The following is a 17,859-nucleotide window of genomic DNA, read 5'->3' on the forward strand; positions in this document are numbered from 1 at the left end:
TGGTCAGCTCCTTTGTCTTAGAACTCTGGAGACCGTATAACTATGATGGGTCTGAATGGTTTGTGACTTCCTTTTATTTCATTTGTCAATTTAAAAAAAATAACACTTATTTTTTTTATCAACAGGAGTGAAACCTCGGTCTGGTTGGGCTATTGATCCTTTTGGACATTCACCAACAATGGCTTATCTTCTGAATCGTGCTGGATTTTCTCACATGCTTATCCAGAGGGTTCATTATTCAGTTAAGAAACATTTTGCATCACATAAAACACTGGAGTTTTTTTGGAGACAGAATTGGGGTATGTTGTGTTTGACGAGATCTCACTTGACCTAGACATTATTTTGCAAGGGTTATGAAACTCATGCCATTATGGGTTTTATTCAGATTGTCAGTCTTGAAATCTGGTTGCAGAAAGATACACATTCTTATTATTTTTCCAATGCATTTCTGTCCAAATTCTTTTAAGCAATAGTGAAGATATTTATCTATAGAACATTGTAGATTTTTTTTTATGTCTAAAGAAAATAAATAAATATAAGGAGTTAGTCTTTTGCAGATAATGCTTTTGCTTCTATTTTTAAGAGCACCTGTTTTATCACAAAACTGAACACGTGTTAAAACTAATATTATGTAATTGATCTCATATTCAGCCAGTGTTTCTTCCTTCTGCTTCTCCTGTCTCTGCATCTAGTAAAAATTGCCTTTTAAAATCTCAATCCTGTCCTCCTAGAACCGTTCTTCTATTACCATATTGCTTGTTTTTGCACTGTGTTTTGTGGGCACCCCAGCATTCGAAGGACATACTTCTGCAACTCTTTGTTGGGGGCAAAGAGACAAGGTTTAGGCCTCTTGGAAGGCCTTTTCCTTTTCCACCCCTATTTAAAATTCACAACACCCTATTTTTTTAACTCATTTTTATTTATTGAATCCTTATTAGGAGCCATGCATTGTGTTACATGTCTTATATTCACTCTCTCATTGGCTCTTTAAAATAATCCTTTAAATTAGGATCTGTTATCCCTTTTATATAGTGAAGAAATGGGGCTTAGAGACGGAAGCCATTTGCCAAGTCATGGTGGTAGATGGTATGGAGCCGAGATTTGAATCCAGTTCTGTGCAATTCTGCAACCTGGCCTCCTAACCCTCGGCATACACTGCCTTCCCAGTCTTGAGTCCTCAATCACATTTCATTTGGGAAAAGGATTTAATTGCTAAAACAATGTTTAAAAATTACTGTATTGCATCATACTTGCTTTCCTGTGTAATCTAAATCTTCTTAAGTGTTTCAGAAGAGTCATTTGTAAATCTTGATAATAACTTTCTTGTATGTACTGCTGTTTTTTAAATAAAGAGAGAAATTAGCTATACTTTATTTTGGAAAATTCAACCTGTAGGGAAAACAAGAACTTGTAGAGGGTTATATCCTGTATAGTTTGATCAAATGGGGCATATTAATTAAAAATAAAAAGGATTGTTAATTTGAAGAAGTCCTACTTAAACTATTGCCTACATTCAAATTGCCCATAAATATTAGGCATTAAGAAATTACCAAGTACTTTTCTGTAGTTCGTACTGTGCTAGGAAGCAGTATAGAAAACATCTTTGGCTATAAGGACATTAGTCCAATTTGATGAAAGACAACACCAAATGCAGCAGATAAACTGAAATGTGCAAATGAGTTGCTAAATAGTATGGTGTGAGGAGAAACAGTGGGGTGTTGAGAAAGTCCTTGAGCACAGAAGAAAGGAGGAGGAAGAGTTCCATTAGTTCTGAGACTTGTGACAACCTCTGTGCAGATAGCAAGCATTAGTGACCAGCATCCATGGTGTCACACTCATGAATGTGATTCAGTGAAAAAACAATTGACAGCACAGAAATAATACAGATGATAAAAGCTTTAACATTTGGAAAAGATGTAATAATTATTTAAACTAAATGGAGTGTGAGGCAAAACTGAAATATTGTAGAACTTATCCAATAGATTTAAATATGCTGCTTTACAACTGTGTTTTGGAATGAAGTTGAGCTTCTTTGTGTGTTCTTAATGAAGCAGTTATTTTCATTTTAAAATGTAAATGCTGCTTTTTCTTGTTTCTTTTGTCTGTCTTTATTATGAAAGCAATGCATACTCATTCCTGAAAGTTGAAAATCTATACATAATTAAAGGGGGAGAGCTATTTGCAGGTCAGGCTCATTCATACAAAGAGAACCACTTTCAGCTCCTAGTTAAGCCCTCCAGTCTCACTTGGTGGTTGGCTTCTGAACTCAAGGGCAAGTATATCAACACATGCTGGCATTGCTGTTTTAATTAAAAACAATTCTGCATCAGGAATCAGTGCTTGTTTTCTCTATCTTTTTTGTTTGCTTGTTTCTATTCTTGTTTTTGTTTTTGAAAATTACTTTTATTTTTTTCTGTGTTCCTTTCTTGGTGACAAGTCCCATTGGCTCTTTGTTGGTCAACATCTGGGAAACTCCATGAACTCTCCTGGTTGTACTTCCTTCTTCTAACTGCAAGAAGTGGATAGGAACTTAACTCAGTATTTTCACAAGCCACCCCTCCTTCCTTTCTTCCTTTGTTCTTTCAGTTACCCCGTTTACTCCCTTCCTCTCTTCTCACCCAGACTCTGCAGCTGATGGTCTCTCTCAGTGTGTTCTCTTACCCCTGGTGGGAACAGTGTGGCAGGAGCTGGCAGCCAGGGATGGACACCACCATAATTTTGGTTAAGCTGGTTATAAATTTTGCCTCTGCTCAGTTTGTATCCTTCTAGGTTAGCAGATGCTGGTTCATGACAGGGCTTTTCTGTCTCTGCTAAGTTTAGATATAAGAGGTAGATAGAGACTGAGGTATGAGTATTCTCCTTCAGGTTGGTTGTCATTCAATGCTGTGGGGTATATGTCCTAGTAATTAAGGAGTTGTTGATTTAGGGCAGAGCTTACTTTATATATGTATAAAGTACTGGCATTTTGAATACTTTTGGGAAAATGAAATTTATAAATGCAGGTTTGTCTCTTGGCTCTTTATTTTAGATCTGGGATCTGTCACAGATATTTTTTGCCACATGATGCCCTTCTACAGCTATGACATTCCTCACACTTGTGGACCTGATCCTAAAATATGCTGCCAGTTTGATTTTAAACGACTTCCTGGAGGCAGATTTGGTTGTCCCTGGGGAGTCCCCCCAGAAACAATATACCCTGGAAATGTCCAAAACAGGTATGAAAATACGCGTTTTGTAAGACATCTTGAACAAGCAAGCATTAGTTGCTTGTTGCTGAAGAGCTGAATAAATGGCTTCAGTAGCCAACATTATCCTCGTTCAAGATATTCATTCAAACCGAATCTAAAGCAACTTAAAAGTGAGAGCCTTGACAATGCATCTTATATGTTATGACTTAATGGAAAGTGAACAATAGTAGGTCAATATACAATGGGTAACCTAAAATGTACTGTTATTACCATTTCTTTTGCTCTCATTATAAAAGCCTGTGTGTTTGATTTCATATACTTTTGTTAATAATATAACTTCTGGTCTCTATTGTATAAAGTGGTAAGAAAAGCAACATATTTACTGAAATGGGACACATAGAGTGTAGTTATCTGTTTTTCATAGCAATTTCAATAATAGTGAATGCCGCCCAACCCTGATGAATATACATCTTTGCATCTTTCTGATGTTTTTCACTTACAGAAAACTTTAATTAGGGATATTTATACTTAATAATATTTAAATAAAAACAAAGGAATGAGTCATTTTTTTAAAAAGAAATTGTGCTAGTGATGGAATTATTAAACCAAGTTACCTTCTAATTTAGGTGCTTTTAAAATTTAATTTCTCCACTTAAAAATAGTGGCCTATAATGCATTAAAATAAAACATTGTGTTGTAATGCACGTATAAGCAACTCGACTCTGCCAGAAAAATAATACAGTCTTTCAAATGAAGTAAGATCTTTGCACTGTGCTCTATCAAATCTATTTATTTAAAAAACTGCTTTTTAAAAAATATGTGTGAGGAGGAAGGTGAAATTGGGTCTCTTTGCCTTGAGGGAGTCCTTGTAGGTCATAAAGAAAATGTTCTAGTGTGAACCTTTCACTGTCGCAGACACAAAAGGATTTTAGCATGGTAGCCTTCTAGAAGCCATGGATCCTTCCTATCAAAATCTGACTTTCACGGTTTTGACAAACTGTCCAAGATGAGAGATCAGCCTGGTTTCACTTTCTTGGTTCCTACAGTGGTGAGAATTGGTGAGGAACATTGAACAGCCTGTTTTCAGGGGTTAGGTGTGTTAGACACGAGAGAATAATTCAGTATATTACGTAGTACAAGATATAGTGAAAAGAAAGCGGGGAGTTTGCCTGTCTACTTGGGAAAATACTTGTTTTTCACTGAATCGGGTATTTACACTACTCCTCTCAGCTCAAGTGGTCAGGGATAGGGAACCGCTTGAAGGGTAGCCAAATGCTTCCCTTTGGAGTCCCAGTGCACCCATAGGTATTGTGAGGCCCCCTTTTTCTTTTCTTGCTACTGCAGAGAGTTCCCGAGAGCTATATTGTGTAAGCTTCTTATTGTGTCATCTAACCCTTCAAAGATTGCCCTCTAAAAATGTGCTTTGTGATCAGTCAGTTCCAATGATTCTGAGAGTGGTTTCCAGGCATCTGAGGACATAGGATGAATGAATATATATAATATTTATGTTGATTTTTTTAAAAACTTCTTGTAAGTCTTGAAATCTTGACCCTGCTGGTTAGTTAGTTCCCGTCTAAATATCAGTTTCCTTTTGACTTTGTGATAAATAGAGATCAAAAACAGCATGGCAGAACTTGCCTTTTTAACACCCAAAAGAAAATGAAATATTTATAATATACAAGTGATACATTTGATACGTTCAGTTCAGCAGGTTTCTCTACTTTGTAAATAAATACCATTCTTCATCAAGTTCAATTTTTGGTCTAGTGCCATGTAGTTTAATATGGTGATGATTTACATGTCAGATGATTTCATATTTCAGGGAATTATTTCTTTTTCTCGGTTCTAGTTAAGTTTACATTTCTTATCTGGTAGACTAAGTGAAGAACAAATTGCAGTTGCTCATCTTCAAATGTGATGTAGGTGAATTCATTCATCGTTAGTTTACTATATACCGGGGGTGCCAAAAAAATGTATACAAGTGGACACTTTGGTCAGCGTTGCTCAAGCAGTAGTTCATCGTAATCAGAAGTGTCTGGACGCTGATGGTAACCACTTTGAGCACCTCTTGTAATTGCAGAAGTCAAGCGTGACTTGTACGCATCTTTTGTTATCGGTATACATTGAGTATTACCATTTTAATAGTTTTTACCTTTCTTAAAATGTGTATATGTTTTTTTGGCACTCTCTGTATTTAGTGAGTAGCTACTGCCTGCCAGGTGGTGTAGGTTGGTCCATTGGTTTTCCCAGTGTTGACAGTTTCTGAGCAGGAGTTTGAGAGTTAGGATAGATGTTGAATGGAAAAGACACATCATTAATGTTTGTGATTTCTTTCCCTTCATGTATTTTATACACATACATGCAAGATATGGTATATCTAGTAGTAAACCTTGGGATGCATTTAAATGATTGCATATCCTTTTTTTATGCCGGTTGCCTGAGGAATCTAGTTGAATGCTTAGTCATAGTATATCTTATATTTGTAATTTATATACATATATGTATATATATATTTCTATTATTTCTTTTGGTCTTATGTGATTATTCTCATTGTATGTATTTTTTTTAGTGTAAGTAATAATCTAAAATTGTTTTTGGTAAGCACAGAATATTAGTAAATTACTAGTAAAAATTAAGTCCTTCCCCCTAATGCTAATCTCAGAAAGCTAAGCATTATATGTTATATAAGAATATTACAGTTATATTTTACCAAGTTATTAAATTTTTGCTAATAATTTAATACTTAAAAAGCAATTTCATAGACTATCAGTATAAAAAGATTATATAAAATTCTCAATTTGTTAAATGTTTTTTCATAATTTCTATAAAATGCCTCTTTCTGTCATTAATGTTTTTTGAGTTTCTTGATAAGTTTTTATATTGTACATTGGAATGTACTGATGGGTGGATAATCCTTGAAGTGAAAATTGGAATACTGGGTAAAAAGCATATTTGTCATTTATCATTAATTTCTTAAGATTTGGCATTATAAACATGGATATAACTACTCTAGTTCATCTGCTTGTTTAATTTTATTTTCACAAGCCCTTCCTCTTGATTTGTATTTTCAGACTTCCTCAAATGGTGCCCAATTCAGCATTTCCCAAAGGGTTTTCTGCAGAATATGAAATAAAAACATATTAGCGCATTGTGTTTAGCTGACCTTTTGAGTCATGGGTTAGAGCCCAGGGAGGTAAACCAGAATAGCTGAGTCAACTCCTAAGCTTTATCTGTTGATCTGTATTGAGAAGGACAGCATGACAGATACTCAGATTATTGATGACAGGTAGTGAGTTGATTTTCTTCCTTTAGAAAAGGAAATACAGTTCTATAACTGGTTTCATTAAAAAAATATATACTTTCTTATGTTTAATCAGGCAATTTTAGATTCAGTTAGAGAAAGGGATATTACAAAGTTCATATAGATGAAAAATCCTTATTTTCTTCTTTGACTAAATTATTTTAAAACACAGCCTATCTGGGATCCAGTCTCTCTGGCTGGCCTTTATGGGAGCATTGATGATGCCCCCAATAATTATATGCCAAAGTTGGTAGGTGACTTTATTTCTCTAAGGGTAATCCTTTGGAAAACTCTTAAGTTTTAATCTCTGATAAGAATTTTTGAATATTTTAAATAGGTAATGAAAATTAGCATGACAGTTTTAAAAATTGCCTCATAAATCATACTAACAGAATATAGGTAAAATATACAGTAATTTATTTTAACAGAATACACTTTTTGATGAGTTGCCCCCTTGTTCTTTTCTAAATACTGCATGTATTTTCCCTTTTTTCTTTTGAAGGGCTGAGATGCTTCTAGATCAGTACCGAAAGAAGTCAAAGCTTTTCCGTACCACAGTTCTCCTGGCCCCACTAGGAGATGATTTCCGCTACTCTGAACGCACGGAATGGGACCATCAGTTTAAGAATTATCAGCTGCTTTTTGATTATATGAATTCTCAACCTCAGTATAATGTTAAGGTAATGAGAAAATATTTAATTATAATATGTACTGTATTTGAAGTTGAGCCTTCACTATTAAATGAGGCTAAACATAATTGCCTTAGTTTCTTTGTCCCGCATCCCAGTATTCCTTAAAATATGTAGTTCTTATGTAAAAGTGTAATTCATTAAGAGAAAAATTACCTTGTACTCTAGTTCCATTTCCAAAGTTTCCCATTTCCTAACACTCCGTGAAGATAAGAGTGCCATTACTTTTATGTGGTTGAAAACATATGCCTATTATACTAAGTTGTGATGTTCGTTTTTCAGTGATATCCTGTTTTTCTACTAGCATTTGACAGTTTGTTCTTTCTCTATGACAATGCCATCCTGTGATTTAGTGTGACTGGCAGATGCAGATGAATATGTCATGAATTTTGCAAACAAATGTCTTGTGTCCAGAGAACACACTAGCATTTTTCTTAGATGAGATTTCTAAAATTAATCATTTGCCTATAGTTCTTACTATTTTGTTTTGGAAAATTTAAAGTGTACCCTAAAATTTTGAGAATAACACAAAATATACCCTAGAGTTTTGAGAATAGTACAAATACACCCCACCCCCACCCCCCTGCATCCATGATTCATTCATCAACTCAAGGTCACTTTTATTTCACCTGTGTCCCACTGGCATCTCACCCCCTCCCCAGGATTATTTTGGAGCAAATTTCAGATGTCATATAGTTGCATCTGTAACCATTTCAGTATTTATCTCTAAATAATAAGGACTCTATTAAAATATATATCATAATATCATAATACCATTATCACATCTAAAAAATGAACAATAACTCAATAATATATATCCAAATAGATTCAAATTGTCCTGATCTCATCAAAGCATTTTTAATAGATGCTTTCTGTGAGTCAAGATTTAAACAAGACTCACATATGAGACCTTTCATGAGAAAACTACTTACCTAGCATGTTTATTGTATTCACATATTAACTTTCAGACAGTAGAAAAATCTGTGAAAATACTGTAGAAAAGAAGTGATGTTAATAGTTCAGTGGTTACCAGAGGGTAAAAGGGGTGGGGAGGATAGTAGAAGAGGGTAAAGGTGGTGAAATATATGGTGATGGAAGGAGAACTGACTCTGGGTGGTGAACATGCAGTGTGATATATAGATTTTGTATTACAGAATTGTACACTTGAAACCTATGCAATTTTACTAACCATTGTCACCTCAACAAATTTCAATTAAAAAAGAAAATTAGACAGCTGATAATGAACCACATTTTATGTACCTAGAATTCAAGTTTATTAAGTAAAGTAGATAAATAAACTTAAATAAAATGTCAAATTTATTCAAGATACTTACAACTTGTCAAGTAGATAAATAAAACTTAAATAAAATGTCAAATTTATTCAAGATACTTACAACTGAATTTCTACCAGATTATGAACTCTGAGCATCGGGACTATGTTTAAATCATCTCTGTAATCTCCTCAAATATGAAGCTCATACATGAACATTTGATTAGAGGAGGGCGTATGTATGTGGGTATCTTATCTGTAAATATGCCTTCCTGGGGAATGGTTTTGAGGTTCATAAAAGGATCTGCTAGCTGACTCTGAAGAATTAAATCCTGATTTTAATATTTTACTAATTTCTTCCTCTGTTTGCACACTAGAACAATTTTTGTAAAGTAAATTTTAAAATCAAAGTATCACATATACAGGAGATGTGCACAAATCATAAGTGTACAGAGAATTTTTTCAAGGTTAAAAACGCCCCTATATCCACCATCCAGATCAAGGCATTTGTAGCACTCTGGAAGAGTCCTTCTGATGCCCTTCAAATCGTTACCAACTTTTGCAAAAGTGACCATATTTTCCCTTCTTATGACTGTGATTCATGTTGCCTCTTCTTAAATTTTTTAGCAAGAGAATCTTAAGCTTGTGTTATTTTGTGTCTGTTTTTTTTTTATGTGAAATTCATCCATTTGTTGCGTATAGCAGTAGTTCATTCTTTTTTAGTGCTGTATAATATCTCTAGTATTCATTTGATAAATACACCTATTGTTGATGGACATTTGGGTTGTTTCCAGTTTTTGTCTATGATAAATTAAGCTGCTTTGAACATTTTGTGCATGTTTGGGTATACATGTGTATGAGTTTATGTGGGTATAAAATCAGATGGAATTTTTTGGTCGTTAAGTATCACCTGTTGAACTTTAGTAGATAATGCCAGACCTTATTCCAAAATAGATGCACTAGTTGTTGCATTGTATGATGACTTAAGTTGCTTCACTTCCTTACTCAGACTTTGTATTGTCAGGATTTTGTTTTTTCCATTTTTATCCTCTATGATAGATGTGATGGTTTTATTTTGTATTTCCCTGGTAGTTAATGAGGGTGAGCCTCTTTTCATAAGTTCATTCCCATTTGCATACCCCCTTTTGTGAAGTGTCTATTTAAGTCTTTTGATGATTTTTTAAAATTAAATTGGGTTGTCTGTCTTTTTTTTAGCTTTTATAGTTCTTTTATATATTTTGGATTGAGTCTTTTTTCAGATAAAATTTATGCAAATATTATCTCCCACTATGTAGCTTGTGCTTAATTAATGCTGTCTTTAGATGAACAGAAATTCTTAATTTTAATTAAATCTAATATAACAGTATTTTCCCTTATGGTTAGTGCTTATTATGTTTTTATGAAACTATTGTCTAGAAACTTTATTGATTTACCTTCCACATTTAGATCTGTCGTCTATTTGGAATTAATTGTTGTAAATCGGGTGAAGGTAGGGATCAAGGTACATATTTGCCCATATGGATATCCAGTACCATTTATTGAAAAAGATCATACTTTCCCCACTGCAATGCAGTGTCATCTTTGTCTCATTAATCATGAGTGAAACTACATTTGTATGGATCTGTGTTTAGACTCTATTCAATTTTGTCTGTTTGACTAATCTCATACTGTTTTAATTACTCCAGCTTTATAACAGATCTTAATACCTCGTAGTATAAATCTTCTAATTTTGTTCTTCTCCAGATTGCATTGATTATTCCTAGTTCTATGTAGTTCTTTGTAGGCTTAGAATCAAGTTTTTAATGTCTATCAAAAAATTGTTGAGACTTTGATTGGGATTGTTTTGAATCTATGGATCAATTTGAGTGTAATTAACTTCTTTACAAATATTAGGTTATCTAATCCATGATCATGGTATATTTCATGTATAAAAATATAGCTGACTTTTGCATTTTAACCTTGTGTCCAGTAACTTGACTTGATGCATTTCCTTTCCAGCTTTTTGTCCCTCAAGTCCTGGTTACCTTGATTGCTCTTAGATATCTTCAAATAAAATCTTTTTTCTCTGTATAGTTTAACTGTATCGGTTCTTGGTTGGGTATTTAAAGTTACTTTGTCTAAGCTGAACACTTAAGTTTATTACTTTCTTTTAGTGAAAGGAAAAACAGGAGTAATTGAATCTAGATGGCTAAAAAATTGATATTGTTTTAACAAAGATAGCCAGTTTGCCATCTATCATCACTTATTTAATAATTTATGTAATTTTTCTATGTGATGTCCTGATAGAGCAGTTTAAGATTAAGGTTATGCTTAAGATTTACTTTGTTGCTTTTTAATGTAAAATCCATTGAAGTAATTTTATTTGGTTGTATTTTTAGGTGTCCCAAATATTTACTTCATTTGAGCTACCAAGAGACTCTATAGAAAAATTTACTTTAAATAATTTATTTTGAAACTACTCTGTAACAGAAGATTATTGTTCAACTCTTTAAAATTGAATTAAGTTTGTGAGAAAGCCTGGTAGGCCTCTTATATAATCTTTGTTCTGGGAAATTGCAAAATGGGAAATATTTTCATCGTGGCTAATAACAAAATTTAATTGAAATATTTTTAAAGGATATAGTTCATTGTATTGACTATGTAACATGCCATAGTTCCCTAAAATTTGAAACTGAAAGGGATTTTTGTTATCTAATAGAAATCCCTTATAGGACCTAAAAATATTTAGATCATGAATATTTTGCTACTATTATCATGTATACTTCCCCAAGCTCATCTGTACCTATTGGGTGTAAAATTAATGCTGCGTTTCCTTGTATTTGTAACTATCATTTCTTATATGGTTACATACACAAATATTTATATTCTGCTCCCTAGGAATGTAATTGAGTAATACTTTAAATATTAGCTAATTGAGTGTTTATTATTTGCTATTAACTTTTTAAAGTGCTTCGCATTATTTGTCTTATTTGATTCTCTGAACATTTTCTAGTAGATATTATAATTATCCCCATTATAGATAAGGAAACTGAGGCACAAATAGATTATCTTGCCCAACACACACTGTATTTGGTGAAGCCAAGGTAAGAGTAGAAAATATAGTTGAAAATTGCTTTACTCTCATTTAAACATAAGGATTTAGAGATAATCATCTGTTTTGCTGCTACAAAATTTATTGTATAACAGTTAGGTTATAATAACTTATATTTGTCTTATTAATATCATTGCTGTGTTTCCAGTTGAAATTTTATGTTTGCAATAGGGAAATGATAGCTAAAACTTACACCATTGTTTGCCATTTGTGTTTCTAAGCATTTCACTTAGAACTCTATTAGGTGTAACACAGAAGGACGCAGAGACAAATGTGTGTGTAAGGTAGGAAACGACAAAATTAGCATCTTTCTATTAAAAGGAACACATTCCCTATTGAATTCTGGTTTATTCCTAAAACACTGTGTTGTAATATCTGTCTAAAAGGTCTGGTATAGTGTTTCATTTTTCTTTTGGTTTATAGAATAGTTTGGTCTTATAAAAATAGATTTATGTACTGGAAATTTAAACCGTTAGTCAGAAAGACCTATTCGTTTGAGCAGTCAGCCTTGCAGTTCTAGTCACTCTTTGTGTTTTACTTCTCTATTCAGTGTTACCTGATGAGAAGGAAAGGTCATTTTCTTAATGACTTGCTTTCTTTAAGTTTCTCTCTTCTCCCTTACAGAAATTCAAACTAGGGGGAAGGGAAGACCAAGGGAGGGTATGTGCATATGATATATGCAAATACTTAATGGCTTTCAAAACTCTTATTCCAGACTTCTGGAACTTTTTGCTCAGGAACATTTTGCTCAGAATATGTCTTTTATTTTTGCTGTTTCCGCCATCTTTCATTTCATCTCTGGATTATTCCCTGCCCTAATCCTTGCACATTTTGAAATTATATGGAAGGAGTTTTCAGATCCAGAAGTTCGTAGATCCAAATAGCTCTTCTAACTGCTCAGGTGTACAAGTTTTCTCTTAGTTTAATTTGAGACTTAATGCAAGTAAAAGAAAGAGTCACTGAGTATTTTTCCCCCTGCTTTTGAGTTTTATAAAATCTCAGCTATATATATATACATATATTCATCTTTACTTGGAAGCTTAACTTAAATATTTATTACTAACTTTTCCTTTCAGTGCAAAAGTAATTTTAAGGTAGATTTGAATAATTGAAGTATAACCTTTTCTTTTCTTTTTTAATAGATACAGTTTGGGACTTTATCAGATTATTTTGATGCCTTGGATAAAGAAGATGCATCCAGTAGAAAGAATAGCCAATCAATGTTCCCTGTTCTAAGTGGAGATTTTTTCACTTATGCTGACCGAGACGATCATTATTGGAGTGGCTACTTTACATCCAGACCCTTTTACAAACGAATGGATAGGATATTGGAGTCCCATTTAAGGTACATGTACCAAGATAGCTATTCACTTCTTTTATGCTATCATAGCCCCTTTGTAGATTTGCATAATATGCAACATTTATGGAGGGTTAGGTTGTGTTTAAATGGAATTGTGAGATTTTAATGCAATCAGAGATATGTCTTCAAAGCAAAATCAAATTATTACGTGTTTTTTGTTCTGGGATAAAAAGTAGTTTATGTAAATAGATTTTCTGGGAGTGTATTCTGTGTTCTTTGTTTTTTTAATTGACTACCTCAATCATTGGCACATAGTGATAATATTCAGTGATGTCATCATGTGTGTCTACAGGTCAGTAATCTGGCAGGCTAAACTATTGGAAACGGGCATAGGTCAAAAGGAACAAATAGGGCCTCTCAGTAGCCAAAATGTGGGCCTAAAAATACATACTCTAAAATCAATGTAATTTTTAGGTGGGCGATCTTTAGAGGCTCCGTCTCAGTTCTTATTTATTTATTTGAAACACATTGTAAGTGTGATTTTCTGCTTAGAAGAATAAAACTTGAGAGATGAGAACTGATGGAGGCAGAGTGAAAAAAAAAAACCTGACATGGAGAAGACATAAAAGTCAATAGAAAACATAAAAACATTCTATACTAGCATTATCCAGTAGAACTTTCTATCACTGTCCAATAGATTTTTCTGTAGTGATAGAAATATTCTGTTTCTTCACTGTTTAGTGTGGTAGCCAGCCACTAGCCACATTACTATGGAGCTCTTGAAATGTGAACAGTGTAACCAAGGAACGAAATTATTAATTTCGTTTAATTTTAATTATTTCAAATGTAAATAGCCACGTGTGACTAATGGCTATCATACTGGAGTGTACAGTTCTACGTAACTGAGTCTCATTTTTTGGTCAAGATAAATCACCCCAGGGACTCCTGAGGCTTTTCATATGTGTGTGCAGCCCAGGAGAGTAATTCATTTGCACGACGAATTAATTTTCATTTCAGTTCAAACATGACTTCATGATGATTAATTTTCATGATGAATATCAGTCTTAAAACTAAAAAGTTATATCATACCTACCCTCTTCTGTGCACTGGTGGAGGGCATATTCTGGAAAGCCTTTTTATAGAAAACATGAGTTTTTTCCCAAGAGTTGTACTTTGAAATAGTAGTGTGTATTTTTATTATTTTACTGTTGTGCTACTGTTACCATTATTTCAAAAGCCTAATCTTTGACTGTTGTTTTGGATATTCACAAGTATGCCAGATGGATACATATTATTACATTTATAATAAAATAGTATTCATATATTATAAATGAATACTTATATTCATTTATATAAAATGAATACTTTATGCATTTTTACCCAACAGAATGTTAATTAGTGATCTGTTATGTTCTTCTGAACTATCTATGATAAAAACAGAGCAAATAAAGCACATGCTAAATAATGTAGAGATTCTCTCGGACTACTGAATGATTTTTAAGTGTCAGATATTTTTTAGTGGCAAAGAGTTATGAATGTTGGTTCGATCTTAATTTATTGAACATATTTAGGTGAAGTAGTTACTAGTGGTAATATAGTTTTAAAAATTTGCTGCTTCAAAATAAACAACAAAACTATAATTGTGACTTTCATAATGTAATTAACTTATTTGAAAATAAGTTTGTAGTCTAATAATAGTGATAATTCATCCTAATCTTCATTTGTAAAAAATTTGGGTAAAATAGAAAGGTATAAAGGAGAAATATTCTTAAAGTCCACTTTTTTTTACATTTTGAGATATTTTGAGGAATATTTGTTATGCATGTATATGAACATATATACAGTTTCTTTAATTCAAATTTAGTGATTCTCCTGCTATGATTATCAGAAGGGTTGGAATTTTAAAATGGAGGTTATTTACTATCTTCACTATTTCAACAATTTAAAAAAGGTTAATTTTTTTAAAGCACTACAATTCTCTCCTTTTTCTTGATGTCTTAATATTAATACATTTGCAAGCTACCTTGATTTTTCCCTCCATCATGCTTAACATGTTTTGCATAAGGAAACTTCTTATATTTTTTACTCCAATAAGCCATGGCTCTTTTTAAAGAACTTTCAGAAACCTGTTTTGAACCATATCCTCTGATAAAAAAAAATACAAGGTGGAAAATTATAAAACCCATATTTTTACTGAAAAGCTATTCTTAAGCTAAAGTGTTTTATTCTTTTAAAATAAATGAGAAAACATAGCATATGTTTTATCATCTTTCAATTTATCTTGTTCAATTCTCTATAGTTGTTGTATGTAATTATCCAACACTTAGACTAGTTCTTCTCACCAAGCTATCAAGCCATCATTTTCTTCTTCTTCCACTCACGTGACTGTGCATTTCCCCACTGCCTCTCCCCTTAATGTACATATATGAGAGTAAATGGCTTTCTGGTGATGAAGTTTATGGTCTGAAGTATATGTCTGCACTGCTCTTGGAGAGAAGGACAAGAAATGTTTATCCAGTTCTTACTGCCCTGTTGAGATATTTTTCCACTATGTTATACATAAATAAACCTATCTTGCTGCCAGTGGGTAATGGCTTCTTTCCAGGACCAACTAGAACAAGGGCTCTTTGTATTGACATGGACATGATGTTCTTTCATGATTGAAAAGTTAGATTTATTAGATAGGTACCTTGGTTTTTATAAAAGTGTTTATTATCAATGTCTTTCTTATAAATTGTTTATACTGAAATTGTGGATTTTTAAAAAAACTACAGTTGAAAATACACCAATGCCACATCTTTTAGATAGTAAATTAAAATGATTGTTTTGAAATAAAAATTAATGACTATTTTATGCATTTAGGGCTGCTGAAATTCTTTACTATTTCGCCCTGACACAAGCTCAGAAATACAAGATAAGTTCATTTCTTTCATCATCCTTTTACACGTTGCTGACAGAAGCCAGAAGGAATTTGGGACTGTTTCAACATCATGATGCTATCACAGGAACTGCAAAAGATTGGGTGGTTGTGGATTATGGTACCAGGTAATATAATTATTGAAAAGTGATCTTAAAAAATATTTTAAATTTTGGGTCATAAGTTTATGTCTTTTGATGAAGTTGTTAATGTATATCAGACCACATTAATAATAATATACCTTATAAGTATTGATATAAAAAAGCAACACCAATTTTCAAAGCATTTTTTGAGAAATCTGTTGAAAAAGTACTGTCTGTCCCAACTTTTTATTGCAGTGCATTTCTGCAAATGGAGTAGTAAAACATTATAAGAGTGATCCTATTTTCTCCAAAGTATGGTGTGGTAACTGGGGTACCTTCTTGACTAAGGATTTCATATCAAAATCATAGTTATAATCCAGGGAGATGCAGAACTGCACTTTATTGTATAGAAATTTAATTTCATCCTATTCCATATCCAGTTGTTCTCACATACCATGTATATATATATATATATATATATATATATAATGATACCATGTATATTTATATATATACATATATATATATGCAGCCAAAAAATGCATAAAAATACCATGTATATTTATATATATAAATATATATATACATATATATATATATATGCAGCCAAAAAATGCATACACACTTTAAGGAAGGAAAAACTATTTAAATTGTAATACTCAATATATACTGATAGCAAAAGATGAATACAAGTCACGTTTGACTTCTGCAATTACAAGAAGTGCTCAAAATGGTTACCATCAGCGTCCAGACACATGATTACGGAGAGCTGCTGCTTGAACATAGACAACATCTCTTAAAATATGTATACTTTTTTTGGATGGTTAGTGCAAAAGTTATTGCAGTTTAAAAGGTTAAAAATAATTGCAAAAACCGCACTTACTTTTGCACCAACCTAATACGTGTGTGTGTGTATACTAAAAGCATATATATATGTGTGTGTGTGTATACATATATATATATATGTATATATATATATTTGGTAAAGAATATATGTATATATATATATCACATATATATATTCTTTTATTATACACACACAAATATATGTGTGTGTGTGTATGTGTGTGTGTGTATATATATATATATATATATATATATATATATATATATATATATTTTAGAAGAACATTGACACAAAAGAATAAGCCTAGAAGCATAGCCAGGAGGTAGAAGAACCTAGAAACCTTGTCATATATGGATGATACAAGGAATTGGGATGAGAAGGGATGGCCTGGGTATTAATATCAAAGCCATCTTCAACTCTTTGAAGGTTTGTTACATGAACGAGGTGTGTAGAAGCCCAGTTATTTTCATAATGCATAATTAAAAACGATGAGTATAGGCTTTGGCTCAGAATAGCAGAGGATTTTGTAAACATGCTTCCCAATATTGGAAAGGCTTATCTTTTATGATAGTGAGATTTCCATCATCATGCTAGATTTTGGGTTACCATTCTTTAGAATCAGTACAGAGGAGATTCCTACACTGGGGAAGTTGTTTTGACAGTTGTTTCACTGTTGTTTAGATTATTATTTCTTGCAGATTTTTTTTTTTCTGTCAGCAGTGGTATGCTTTGATGATATTTTTTAAAAAATTAAAAATATACTCTGATTTTCTTATAGATTTCAAAAGTAATTTTATTTTTATATAAATATTTTCATATGTGAAAAGTGATAACAGCACATACAGTCAACATTAAAAAAAGATCCACAGCTGATATTAGTAATTGTAATAAGTGTTAATTAAATTTTGTTGCAGTTTTTTGACTGCTTTTCTAGAAATTTAGGGAAAAAATATTCTTGAGGTTTCGTTAGTTGACTTGAGCCCTTAAAAATACATGTTCAATCTCTCAGTTTTCTTGTGGCAAATGTATTTGGCATCCATCTACTGAGGCCTAAGCTGAGCTTAAAGTGGAAAATGCTGAATGATAACGATGTTGGTAGGTCTTCCACAGAAAGCAATATATATATTTTTTTTGGCTTCAAGCATTTTTGAAAGTAAGGTCAGATCTTCCATT

At 32.5% G+C, this 17,859-nt stretch overlaps 1 protein-coding gene across 1 annotated transcript in view; it reads left to right on the top strand.

Annotated features, from left to right (window-relative positions):
* Nucleotides 1–17,859, top strand: part of MAN2A1 (mannosidase alpha class 2A member 1) — a 164,725-nt gene that overhangs the window by 66,085 nt on the left and 80,781 nt on the right. Inside the window, exons 6-10 of the mRNA XM_033110404.1 lie at nt 126–299; nt 3,029–3,215; nt 6,992–7,169; nt 12,682–12,884; nt 15,702–15,884. Of these exons, the coding sequence (XP_032966295.1) occupies nt 126–299; nt 3,029–3,215; nt 6,992–7,169; nt 12,682–12,884; nt 15,702–15,884 (925 nt within the window). The remainder of the gene's footprint in view (nt 1–125; nt 300–3,028; nt 3,216–6,991; nt 7,170–12,681; nt 12,885–15,701; nt 15,885–17,859) is intronic.

Source organism: Rhinolophus ferrumequinum, chromosome 7 (assembly GCF_004115265.2).
Source record: "Rhinolophus ferrumequinum isolate MPI-CBG mRhiFer1 chromosome 7, mRhiFer1_v1.p, whole genome shotgun sequence".
NCBI lineage: Eukaryota > Metazoa > Chordata > Mammalia > Chiroptera > Rhinolophidae > Rhinolophus > Rhinolophus ferrumequinum.